Source organism: Oncorhynchus gorbuscha, linkage group LG10 (assembly GCF_021184085.1).
Source record: "Oncorhynchus gorbuscha isolate QuinsamMale2020 ecotype Even-year linkage group LG10, OgorEven_v1.0, whole genome shotgun sequence".
NCBI lineage: Eukaryota > Metazoa > Chordata > Actinopteri > Salmoniformes > Salmonidae > Oncorhynchus > Oncorhynchus gorbuscha.
Genome location: NC_060182.1, coordinates 2,271,814 through 2,285,527, shown reverse-complemented (window position 1 = coordinate 2,285,527; position 13,714 = coordinate 2,271,814). Strand labels below are relative to the sequence as shown.

Sequence of the window (13,714 nt, the reverse complement as noted above, 5' to 3'; positions counted from 1 at the left end):
AAGAGACTGGTTGTCTGGCAGATCTGGAAGAGACTGGTTGTCTGGCAGATCTAGAAGATCATGGCTGACTGGCGGATCTAGCTGCTCTATGCAGACTGACAGCTCTGGCTGCTTCTTACAGACTGATAGCTCTGGCTGCTTCTTACAGACTGATAGCTCTGGCTGCTTCTTACAGACTGATAGCTCTGGCTGCTTCATGCAGACTGACAGCTCTGGCTCCTTCATGCGGACTGACAGCTCTGACTGCTCCATGCAGGCTGACAGCTCTCTGCAGACTGGCAGATCCTGGCTGACTGGCACTTCTGGCGGATCCTGGCAGACTGGCGCTGGCTGACTGGTGGATCTAACTGATCCTGACAGACTGGCGGCGCTGGGCAGACTGGCGGCGCTGGGCAGACTGGCGGCGCTGGGCAGACTGGCGGCGCTGGGCAGACTGGCGGCGCTGGGCTGACTGGCGGCACTGGCGGCGCTGGGCAGACTGGGAGCACTGGCGGCGCTGGGCAGACTGGCGGCGCTGGGCAGACTGGCAGCCCTGGCGGCGCTGGGCAGACTGGGAGCACTGGCGGGGCTGGGCAGACTGGGAGCACTGGCGGCGCTGGGCAGACTGGCGGCACTGGCGGTGCTGGGCAGACGGGAGACTCCGGCAGCGCAGGAGAGGAGAAAGGCTCTGGCTGTGCTAAACAGGCGGGAGACTCCGGCAGCGCAGGAGAGGAGAAAAGCGCTGGCTGCGCTGAACAGGCAAGGCACACTGAAGGCCTGGTGCGTGGTGCTGGAACTGGTGGTACTGGATTGAGGACACGCACAGGAAGCCTGGTGCGGGGAGCTGCTACCGGAGGACTGGTGTGTGGAGGTGACACAGGATGGGCTAGAATTCTAAATTCCTTTATGTTTTATTGCCAAGACCAATTCGCACTCATTTCTAATTCATTAATGATGTGTAAGTTCATTAATTATGCATGAAGTAGATTGAGACCAGTCTTAAAAGCCAGGTAAAGAGCATTTAATTCCAGAGAGTACTCACCACATACACAGATTTCCACAGGTTATAAACTCAATATGACATCATCAGTTTCCCATGATAGCCCCGTTGTTTTTTGTTTAGGTCCGGAGATGCTTTCTACTCCCCTCACAAACCAGACATTCCAATCCGTCTAAAAGATATACTTTTCTCTCACCAATGGAACATAACCCAAACATTCTTATCTTGTCTGAAAAGCTTTTTCTCCCCTTAACCCTCCCAAGAGGCACAGACAATTAATTAGTTCTGCTTACATTTTCAGTAACAGCTTAACCAAGAACTCATAATAGTATTAGAATAAATGGTTCTAATCAATAATGTATACATAATTAATAATTTCAAATATAATTTCCTCTAACAATTTGTTATTTTTATCTCTTATTTTCTTAAAATTGCATAGTTGGTTAAGGGCTTGTAAATTAGCATTTCACTGAAGCAAGTAAGGAGGTTTTTTAGGGACAAACAAACAGGCTTGGCACTGTACTGAGTCTGAGGTGTGGCCATTGAGGGAGATGTATTGGGTCTGATTAGTGAAGTACTGTAGTTTCCCTATGTGATCATCAGAGACAGTTGTCAGGAGAGACACTCGGATTGGCCCCAAATGGCATAATCCTGTTCCATTTGGAAAGCAGACTAGATAGTTTTTTGAAAAGACATTCAGGTTCAGATGAGCTCTCAGAGTTGGAACACGGGTTGAAGGTGTTAGACTTGTTCCGGTTGGAAAGCAGGCTAGATAGGGTTTTTTGAAAGGGGTAGGGTTGAATGGGGGGGGGGGAGTGTCACAATCACACCAAAGAGAAAGAAAGAGGCTTCTTCTAAACATCAATGATGTGAAGTGTTTCTTTTTTAAATAGCAACTAAGAAATTGTCTTTTGCAGTTCAGGATTGCTCCCTTCAGCTGCTAAATTCCACTGAACTGAATTTAGCTTTTGTAATTAAAGAGCTATAGGATCTGTCTGAGTTTTCCCAGCTGCTCGGGTTTTAGAGAGGCAGTTTTGAAAGGCAAGCTGTGGAAATGTCCGAGCAAATCAGAGATGAATAGATTATACCTCGAGGGAGAGGGGTAAAAAAAAAAAAAAACAGAATGACTCCATTTTTTGATTTGTGCGATGGAATTTATTTCGATGTTGAATCGTTTTGTGAATGAAAGTTGATCCACAGAAGAATGTTTAAGTGTCCATATGTCTGTGTTTTCAAAGAGATTTGGGTGATTTGTTGGATTGGATAATTCTGACCTCTCATTCCTATAATAAACTCTCTGTCCTTTAGACATGAGGGTCGTTGAGCAACAAAACCGCCGTGTGCACAACTACGGGGCAAAACTGATGGGGATTGCTTAGATTGGTGACGAAATTTTTACTATATTTCGTCTCCAAAATCTTTATTAAAAACATAAATGCATTTGCACAATGAGTACATCTTGTCTCTCAAATACATCGTTACAGTTGTTGGTTAGCTAGCTAGCAAATTTGGATACGTATTAGCATGTAGACGTGACAGTCAAAACAAAGACATGGTGACAAGAACACGATACAACTCGCTGAAATGAGCCTCCTACGATCCCGGCAGCTTCTTGTCCGTGTTGCTCACTAACCCTCATGTCCTAACCCTCACATTAACCCTCATGTCCTAAACCTCATGTCCTAACCCTCATGTCCTAACCCTCATGTCCTAACCCTCATGTCTTAACCCTCATGTCCTAACCCTCATGTCCTAACCCTCATGTTATAACCCTCATGTCCTAACCCTCATGTCCTAACCCTCATGTTATAACCCTCATGTCCTAACCCTCATGTCCTAACCCTCATGTCTTAACCCTCATGTCCTAACCCTCATGTCCTAACACTCATGTCCTAACCCTCATGTCCTAACCCTCATGTCCTAACCCTCATGTCCTAACCCTCATGTCCTAACCCTCACATTAACCCTCATGTCCTAACCCTCATGTCCTAACCCTCATGTCCTAACCCTCACATTAACCCTCATGTCCTAACCCTCATGTCCTAACCCTCATGTCCTAACCCTCACATTAACCCTCATGTCCTAACCCTCATGTCCTAACCCTCATGTCCTAACCCTCATGTCCTAACCCTCATGTCCTAACCCTCATGTCTTAAACCTCATGTCTTAACCCTCATGTCTTAAACCTCATGTCTTAACCCTCATGTCTTAAACCTCATGTCTTAACCCTCATGTCCTAACCCTCATGTCCTAACCCTCATGTCTTAAACCTCATGTCTTAACCCTCATGTCCTAACCCTCATGTCCTAACCCTCATGTCTTAACCCTCATGTCCTAACCCTCATGTCTTAACCCTCATGTCCTAACCCTCATGTCTTAACCCTCATGTCCTAACCCTCATGTCTTAACCCTCATGTCCTAACCCTCATGTCCTAACCCTCATGTCTTAACCCTCATGTCCTAACCCTCATGTCTTAACCCTCATGTCCTAACCCTCATGTCCTAACCCTCATGTCCTAAACCTCATGTCCTAACCCTCATGTCCTAACCCTCATGTCTTAAACCTCATGTCTTAACCCTCATGTCCTAACCCTCATGTCTTAACCCTCATGTCCTAACCCTCATGTCCTAACCCTCATGTCTTAAACCTCATGTCTTAACCCTCATGTCCTAACCCTCATGTCTTAACCCTCATGTCCTAACCCTCATGTCTTAACCCTCATGTCCTAACCCTCATGTCTTAACCCTCATGTCCTAACCCTCATGTCTTAACCCTCATGTCTTAACCCTCATGTCCTAACCCTCATGTCCTAACCCTCATGTCTTAACCCTCATGTCCTAACCCTCATGTCCTAACCCTCATGTCCTAACCCTCATGTCTTAACCCTCATGTCCTAACCCTCATGTCTTAACCCTCATGTCCTAACCCTCATGTCCTAACCCTCACATTAACCCTTATTTCCTAACCCTCATGTCCTAACCCTCATGTCCTAACCCGTACATTAACCCTCATGTCCTAACCTTCATCTCCTAACCCTCATGTCCTAACCCTCACATTAATCCTCATGTGCTAACCCTCATGTCCTAACCCTCATGTCCTAACCCTCACATTAACCCTCATGTCCTAACCCTCATGTCCTAACAATCATGTCTTAAACCTCATGTCTTAACCCTCATGTCCTAACCCTCATGTCTTAACCCTCATGTCCTAACCCTCATGTCCTAACCCTCATGTCCTAACCCTCATGTCCTAACCCTCATGTCTTAACCCTCATGTCCTAACCCTAATGTCCTAACCCTCATGTCCTAACCCTCATGTCCTAACCCTCACATTAACCCTCATGTCCTAACCCTCACATTAACCCTTATTTCCTAACCCTCATGTCCTAACCCTCATGTCCTAACCCGTACATTAACCCTCATGTCCTAACCCTCATGTCCTAACCCTCACATTAATCCTCATGTGCTAACCCTCATGTCTTAACCCTCATGTCCTAACCCTCACATTAACCCTCATGTCCTAACCCTCATGTCCTAACCCTTACATTAACTCTCATGTCCTAACCCTCATGTCCTAACCCTCATGTCCTAACCCTCACATTAACCCTCATGTCCTAACCCTCATGTCCTAACCCTTACATTAACCCTCATGTCCTAACCCTCATGTCCTAACCCTCATGTCCTAACCCTTACATTAACCCTCATGTCCTAACCCTCATGTCCTAACCCTCATGTCCTAACCCTCACATTAACCCTCATGTCCTAACCCTCATGTCCTAACCCTCATGTCCTAACCCTCACATTAACCCTCATGTCCTAACCCTCATGTCCTAACCCTTACATTAACCCTCATGTCCTAACCCTCCTGTCCTAACCCTCATGTCCTAACCCTTACATTAACCCTCATGTCCTAACCCTCATGTCCTAACCCTCATGTCCTAACCCTCACATTAACCCTCATGTCCTAACCCTCATGTCCTAACCCTCATGTCCTAACCCTTACATTAACCCTCATGTCCTAACCCTCATGTCTTAACCCTCATGTCCTAACCCTCACATTAACCCTCATGTCCTAACCCTCATGTCCTAACCCTCACATTAACCCTCTGTCCTAACCCTCATGTCCTAACCCTCACATTAACTCTCTGTCCTGTCTCCCTCCCAGGTTTAGAGTGTATTGTAGTCCTCCCAGACCCTCGTAGCTAATGGGACTCTATGTCCAACCTTAACCTTAACCCCTATGTCCTGTTTCTAACCCTAACCATATCTCCTGTCTCTCTCCTAGGTATAGAGTGTAACATAGTCCTCCCAGACCCCCGTAGCTACTGGGACCCGGTGTTCGGCACCTGCGTCTTCCTCTTTTCCTTCCTCATCCCGGTTACCATCATCAGTGTCTGCTACAGCCTGATGGTCAATCGCCTTCGCAGCGTCCGCATCCTGTCCGGCTCCAAGGAGAAGGACCGCAACCTGCGCCGCATCACTCGCATGGTCCTGGTCGTCGTGGCAGCCTTCGTGGTCTGTTGGACCCCCATCCAAATCATGGCTCTGGCCCAGTTGTTAGGCTTCAACCTGGGTAGCCTCCTCACCATGGCCCTGATGCACTTCTGTATCGCGCTGGGCTACGTCAACAGCAGTCTCAACCCGGTCCTCTACGCCTTCCTGGACGAGAACTTCAAGAGGTGCTTCAGGGAGTTCTGCCACCCGGGTCCGTTCCGCCTGGACAGCCGGCAGCAGTCTGGTCGGATGAGGAGCATCGCCCGGGAAGTTGCCTACAACTGCAAAACGGCGGACGGGATTACAAACCCCGCATGACTAGGCGTGGAGCTGCCTCTGGTCTGCCAGGAGCCCCAGAACAATCACCACCAAGGGACAGGGAACTCCAACACAGAGCTCACGCAGATTACTACCCTCTAGCAGTGTGTCGGCCCCCAGGGCTGGGGCCGAACGGGGACGGGCCAGGGTAGGGGCAGAGCCTGGGGGCCAGAGGTAGCCCGGGGCAGGGGCAGAGCCTGGGGGCCAGAAGTAGCCCGGGGCAGGGGCAATGTGCGAATGGCCTGGTTGGTGCCTGACCCGGATCTGTGCCGGAGCGAACAGCAGGGTCATGTATTCTAACAGACTTTCTACTCGGGACAAAGGGGCTCTACTTCTCTATGTCTTTGGTAAACATGGATGGCATTTTGTCATATTTTAGTTGATTGATCATTTTTCGGGCCGATTAAATCTTAGAGTTTAGGTCTGTGACTTTAGGTCTGTGACTTTAGGTCTGTGACTTTAGGTCTGTGTGCTTCAAGGACGATTTCCAGGAAAAGTCGACAGTGTTTTGTTTTTGCGCACGTTTCTCTCCACTCTGAGCCCATTGTTGATTGGTCGATTAATGATGTTGTTGTCATTTTTTTCCTATTGTTGTACAGATGTTTTATTTCGGTCTGTTTCTATGCTGTAAGTGGAGGTTTCTTTGTGTATTTCTGTTTTATATTTTGTTGGTGAGGAACAACTTATCCTACTTATCCTTATACAACTACTCCATGGCCTTCGATACAAAGTCTGTTCTAAATGCTATACACCATCCTGGATAGAGCGTGTTAGTCAGTGATGGTGCTTTACTGTTTGTTTTCTATCACCTTGCAGGTGTAGGAACGGGCAACACATCAGTAACAGAGACTTGCTTGCTTGAAGCCTTTTATTCATTGTCACCGATGAAATAATCATTGAGATGATGATGCTGCCTGAGGTTTCCGCATATACAGATTTTGGCTTGTCGTCCTGTAAAGAAAATAAAAAAAGAAGAAACAATATTTTGTATTACACAATGTGTTTTGGAGCAGCACAGTCTTAAAAGTAAGATTTTACTTAAAAAAGGGAAAAACAAAAGTGCATCAAAATTAAAATATATAATTATATATGATGTGGATTGTATAGAAATATAATTCATTATATTCATTCTATTTTTATGGTGGTGTTACTCTGTATATATAGACATGCAATATAAAGGTATGTAAAAGTATATAAGTATTGTTACAGTCATCTATCTAAGACACTTCTGAGTCTTCTGTCTTTATATATGAATCATGTTATTGGTGTATATTTGCCTCTTGAGTCTGTATGCGTGCTGTTTGTGTACAGAGGTGCAGGTAGAATCTTTCCTAAAGTTGCAAAATTCTGGTAACTTTCCCAAAAAGTATTGGTTTGGGGATTCCAGAAGTCCTGCTCATTCCCTCCTGATTCCTGGAATCTTTCAACCAGGTTTTTCTGGAATAACAGGGAATTCTGGGAAAGTTATCAGAGTATTTCCATTAGTTTACATTTCCAGACCACTTGAATGTCAACATAAAATTCTCAAAAAAGCCAAATCTAGCAAAAAAATGTTGTTGTAATTAATATCAAAAGAGATAAACAGTGTTTGCATAAATGGTTGTTGATGTAATGAAGATTGTAACAGTATGTTTACTCATGAACTGCATTTTACGTAGCTATTTATTATTATTAATGAATGGTTAATTTGCTGATGCTAAAGACATTTTATATGCTAGCCAACTTGTTGTTGATGCTAAAGACAGTTGATATGCTAGCCAACTTGTTTTTGATGCTAAAGACAGTTGATATGCTAGCCAACTTGTTGTTGATGCTAAAGACAGTTGATATGCTAGCCAACTTGTTGTTGATGCTAAAGACAGTTGATATGCTAGCCAACTTGTTGTTGATGCTAAAGACAGTTGATATGCTAGCCAACTTGTTGTTGATGCTAAAGACAGTTGATATGCTAGCCAACTTGTTGTTGATGCTAAAGACAGTTGATATGCTAGCCAACTTGTTGTTGATGCTAAAGACAGTTGATATGCTAGCCAACTTGTTATTGATGCTAAAGACAGTTGATATGCTAGCCAACTTGTTGTTGATGCTAAAGACAGTTGATATGCTAGCCAACTTGTTGTTGATGCTAAAGACAGTTGATATGCTAGCCAACTTGTTGTTGATGCTAAAGACAGTTGATATGCTAGCCAACTTGTTGTTGATGCTAAAGACAGTTGATATGCTGGCCAACTTGTTGTTGATGCTAAAGACAGTTGATATGCTTGATATGCTGGCCAACTTGTTGTTGATGCTAAAGACAGTTGATATGCTAGCCAACTTGTTGTTGATGCTAAAGACAGTTGATATGCTAGCCAACTTGTTGTTGATGCTAAAGACAGTTGATATGCTAGCCAACTTGTTGTTGATGCTAAAGACAGTTGATATGCTAGCCAACTTGTTGTTGATGCTAAAGACAGTTGATATGCTAGCCAACTTGTTGTTGATGCTAAAGACAGTTGATATGCTAGCCAACTTGTTGTTGATGCTAAAGACAGTTGATATGCTGGCCAACTTGTTGTTGATGCTAAAGACAGTTGATATGCTAGCCAACTTGTTGTTGATGCTAAAGACAGTTGATATGCTAGCCAACTTGTTGTTGATGCTAAAGACAGTTGATATGCTAGCCAGCTTGTTGTTGATGCTAAAGACAGTTGATATGCTAGCCAACTTGTTGTTGATGCTAAAGACAGTTGATATGCTAGCCAACTTGTTGTTGATGCTAAAGACAGTTGATATGCTGGCCAACTTGTTGTTGATGCTAAAGACAGTTGATATGCTGGCCAACTTGTTGTTGATGCTAAAGACAGTTGATATGCTAGCCAGCTTGTTGTTGGTGCTAAAGACAGTTGATATGCTAGCCAACTTGTTGTTGATGCTAAAGACAGTTGATATGCTAGCCAACTTGTTGTTGATGCTAAAGACAGTTGATATGCTAGCCAGCTTGTTGTTGGTGCTAAAGACAGTTGATATGCTGGCCAACTTGTTGTTGATGCTAAAGACAGTTGATATGCTGCCAGCTTGTTGTTGGTGCTAAAGACAGTTGATATGCTAGCCAGCTTGTTGTTGATGCTAAAGACACTTGATATGCTAGCCAGCTTGTTGTTGGTGCTAAAGACAGTTGATATGCTAGCCAACTTGTTGTTGATGCTAAAGACAGTTGATATGCTAGCCAACTTGTTGTTGATGCTAAAGACAGTTGATATGCTAGCCAGCTTGTTGTTGGTGCTAAAGACAGTTGATATGCTGGCCAACTTGTTGTTGATGCTAAAGACAGTTGATATGCTGGCCAACTTGTTGTTGATGCTAAAGACAGTTGATATGCTAGCCAGCTTGTTGTTGATGCTAAAGACACTTGATATGCTAGCCAGCTTGTTGTTGGTGCTAAAGACAGTTGATATGCTAGCCAGCTTGTTGTTGATGCTAAAGACACTTGATATGCTGCCAACTTGTTGTTGATGCTAAAGACAGTTGATATGCTGCCAGCTTGTTGTTGGTGCTAAAGACAGTTGATATGCTGGCCAACTTGTTGTTGATGCTAAAGACAGTTGATATGCTAGCCAGCTTGTTGTTGATGCTAAAGACACTTGATATGCTAGCCAGCTTGTTGTTGGTGCTAAAGACAGTTGATATGCTAGCCAACTTGTTGTTGATGCTAAAGACACTTGATATGCTGCCAGCTTGTTGTTGATGCTAAAGACACTTGATATGCTAGCCAGCTTGTTGTTGGTGCTAAAGACAGTTGATATGCTAGCCAACTTGTTGTTGATGCTAAAGACACTTGATATGCTGCCAGCTTGTTGTTGATGCTAAAGACACTTGATATGCTGCCAGCTTGTTGTTGATGCTAAAGACACTTGATATGCTAGCCAACTTGTTGTTGATGCTAAAGACAGTTGATATGCTAGCCAACTTGTTGTTGATGCTAAAGACACTTGATATGCTGCCAGCTTGTTGTTGATGCTAAAGACACTTGATATGCTAGCCAGCTTGTTGTTGATGCTAAAGAACATTTGCTAATGCTTGAATTTGAAAATTGTATATTTTTAATCTGCATATTAATAAAATGGTGTTGATGGGAAGTTTCCTTTGTTCTTGTTTTATTCTCTTCAGTAGTAATGTGACTGTCCCACTGGATGTCATAAGGTGAATGCACCAATTTGTAAGTCGCTCTGGATAAGAGCGTCTGCTAAATGACTTAAATGTAAATGTAAATGTAATAGAACCTGCATTAGCAACCCACATAGAATAACCACTGAAAAAGATAGTTCATCTCAAATAAAGTTTTAACTGTTTATTTCAATTTACCTCGTGCTTCTGAGAGCGCAGTTAGCTGGGTCCATCCGTTTCCATGAATTATTGCTACAAACTCAAGCAAAAAAAAATGCTAGTCAGGAGATGGTGTGCTTTGCTGAATAACTCGCTAACGGACATTCAGACTTGTCTGGATTAAGGGTGCAAAATTCCGGTAACTTGGTCGACCAAAAATCCTGGTTTGAAGATCCTCGGAAGCAAAAGGGATAAGCAGAAATCCTCTATAAGCAGGAGGTTTTTTTTTGGGCTCCTATGTAGTAAAACAAACTCCAAATGCAGTTTGGGGGGGGGAGTTACCAGAATTTTCCCAACCCTAGTCTGAATGAGCCACAAACACTTAAGATAAAATGGAAACAAGTTACAGCAATAAATATTCAAATTTCATCCATTTCATCCACATGAATGTATTTTATTGTGTTTTGTTAGGGATCCCCACTAGCTGCAAACATGTCAGCAACTCCTCTTCCTGGTGTCCAAACACATTAATTACATATAAAACAAAACAGTACGTCCTACAACGTTAACACGACTACATATGCACAACACAACATGTACAAAATTAACATTACTATACCACAACATCAACACATAACACAACATGTCCACAACATGTCCACAACATGTCCACAACATGTCCACAACATGTCCACAACATGTCCACAACATCAACACATAACACAACATGTCCACAACATGTCCACAACATGTCCACAACATGTCCACAACATATCCACAACATGTCCACAACATGTCCACAACATCAACACATAACACAACATATCCACAACATGTCCACAACATGTCCACAACATGTCCACAACATGTCCACAGCATGTCCACAACATGTCCACAACATCAACACATAACACAACATGTCCACAACATGTCCACAACATGTCCACAACATGTCCACAACATGTCCACAACATGTCCACAACATCAACACATAACACAACATGTTCACAACATGTCCACAACATGTCCACAACATGTCCACAACATGTCCACAACATGTCCACAACATATCCACAACATGTCCACAACATGTCCACAACATGTCCACAACATCAACACATAACACAACATGTCCACAACATGTCCACAACATGTCCACAACATATCCACAACATGTCCACAACATGTCCACAACATCAACACATAACACAACATATCCACAACATGTCCACAACATGTCCACAACATATCCACAACATGTCCACAACATGTCCACAACATATCCACAACATATCCACAACATTTCCACAACATGTCCACTACATGTTTTTTAATTTAGTTTTTTTTGTGATGTGTAGATTGATCGTTTGATTGTATATTCTCTGAAATAATCACTCTTCTATCCGTAAGTAACATGCGGTCAAATTACGGATATATTATATTTATTTACGGATATATTATATTCATTTACGGATATATTATATTTATTTATATATATCGTACATATTCTGAGGACGTGAGCAAAAAGTAAAGGTATTTTTGAATAAGGTTTCTTCTTGAGAAATAACAAGGTCACAACCCAACATAAAGACCTGAACACAGCAGAATGACAGGCCACCTCAGGGCCTTAGGGGATCTGGCTCGTCCTACCGTACCGCATTGCCTGTCCAGAATGACAGGCCACCTCAGGGCCTTAGGGGATCTGGCTCGTCCTACCGTACCGCATTGCCTGTCCAGAATGACAGGCCACCTCAGGGCCTTAGGGGATCTGGCTCGTCCTACCGTACCGCATTGCCTGTCCAGAATGACAGGCCACCTCAGGGCCTTAGGGGATCTGGCTCGTCCTACCGTACCGCATTGCCTGTCCAGAATGACAGGCCACCTCAGGGCCTTAGGGGATCTGGCTCGTCCTACCGTACCGCATTGCCTGTCCAGAATGACAGGCCACCTCAGGGCCTTAGGGGATCTGGCTCGTCCTACCGTACCGCATTGCCTGTCCAGAATGACAGGCCACCTCAGGGCCTTAGGGGATCTGGCTCGTCCTACCGCACCGCATTGCCTGTCCAGAATGACAGGCCACCTCAGGGCCTTAGGGGATCTGGCTCGTCCTACCGTACCGCATTGCCTGTCCAGAATGACAGGCCACCTCAGGGCCTTAGGGGATCTGGCTCGCCCTACCGTACCGCATTGCCTGTCCAGAATGACAGGCCACCTCAGGGCCTTAGGGGATCTGGCTCGTCCTTCCGTACCGCATTGCCTGTCCAGAATGACAGGCCACCTCAGGGCCTTAGGGGATCTGGCTCGTCCTACCGTACCGCATTGCCTGTCCAGAATGACAGGCCACCTCAGGGCCTTAGGGGATCTGGCTCGTCCTACCGTACCGCATTGCCTGTCCAGAATGACAGGCCACCTCAGGGCCTTAGGGGATCTGGCTCGTCCTACCGTACCGCATTGCCTGTCCAGAATGACAGGCCACCTCAGGGCCTTAGGGGATCTGGCTCGTCCTACCGTACCGCATTGCCTGTCCAGAATGACAGGCCACCTCAGGGCCTTAGGGGATCTGGCTCGCCCTACCGTACCGCATTGCCTGTCCAGAATGACAGGCCACCTCAGGGCCTTAGGGGATCTGGCTCGCCCCTACCGTACCGCATTGCCTGTCCAGAATGACAGGCCACCTCAGGGCCTTAGGGGATCTGGCTCGTCCTACCGCACCGCATTGCCTGTCCAGAATGACAGGCCACCTCAGGGCCTTAGGGGATCTGGCTCGTCCTACCGTACCGCATTGCCTGTCCAGAATGACAGGCCACCTCAGGGCCTTAGGGGATCTGGCTCGTCCTACCGTACCGCATTGCCTGTCCAGAATGACAGGCCACCTCAGGGCCTTAGGGGATCTGGCTCGTCCTACCGTACCGCATTGCCTGTCCAGAATGACAGGCCACCTCAGGGCCTTAGGGGATCTGGCTCGTCCTACCGTACCGCATTGCCTGTCCAAACAAAACATTTTTAATATTGGATCATTTATTTGACACGCCGACAGAAGGACGCGTCAACCTCAGGTAAAGTATCCTAGCGAGCGAAACAGCCTCGCCATGTCTCTGTCTGCTTAGACCGTGTATCTAATGCTGTCTGGACAAGAGGAATATAGCATGTCGTACTTTTTCTGGCCAGACAGCATCAGATACACAGGCTACATATAGTGAGACAGAGGGGCGCTGTTTCGCTCGCTAGTTTCAGCAGAGAGGAAGAGGCAAAGCGAGATGGCTCACTCTCTCCAAAATCTGTTCTGAAAAGCCCAATGCGTTTCTATTGGCCTAATGTGCAGACCTAAGCATGTCGCCTGCCTTCCTGCCCGTCGGGACAACGATTCACATTGTTAGGACGGAGACATGAGCATCTCGTTGTTATATACAGATCTCTGGTTTCAGCCACTTGCAGATTAGAGAGCAAAGTTAGTGGGTGTTCGGATGCTGGCTTTAACTCAAATAAATTGATGTTTTGCCAAAATTCTATAATTACTCCCGTCTAAATGAAACAAACCAAAATACTTTACCAGAGAACTTGACTTAGAGACAGAGGATCATTAGCTTCATTTTAAGAAGAGCTCTGGATTGTTTAACA

General features: G+C 45.2%; 2 protein-coding genes across 2 annotated transcripts in view; both read left to right on the top strand.

The window, feature by feature from the left end:
• LOC124045452 (nociceptin receptor-like) overlaps positions 1 to 8,047 on the top strand; it is an 88,295-nt gene extending 80,248 nt beyond the window's left edge. Inside the window, exon 4 of the mRNA XM_046364750.1 lies at positions 5,265 to 8,047. Within this exon, the coding sequence (XP_046220706.1) occupies positions 5,265 to 5,791 (527 nt within the window). The 3' untranslated portion in view covers positions 5,792 to 8,047. The remainder of the gene's footprint in view (positions 1 to 5,264) is intronic.
• LOC124045389 (plexin-B3-like) overlaps positions 1 to 13,714 on the top strand; it is a 623,492-nt gene that overhangs the window by 402,204 nt on the left and 207,574 nt on the right. The window lies entirely within an intron of this gene.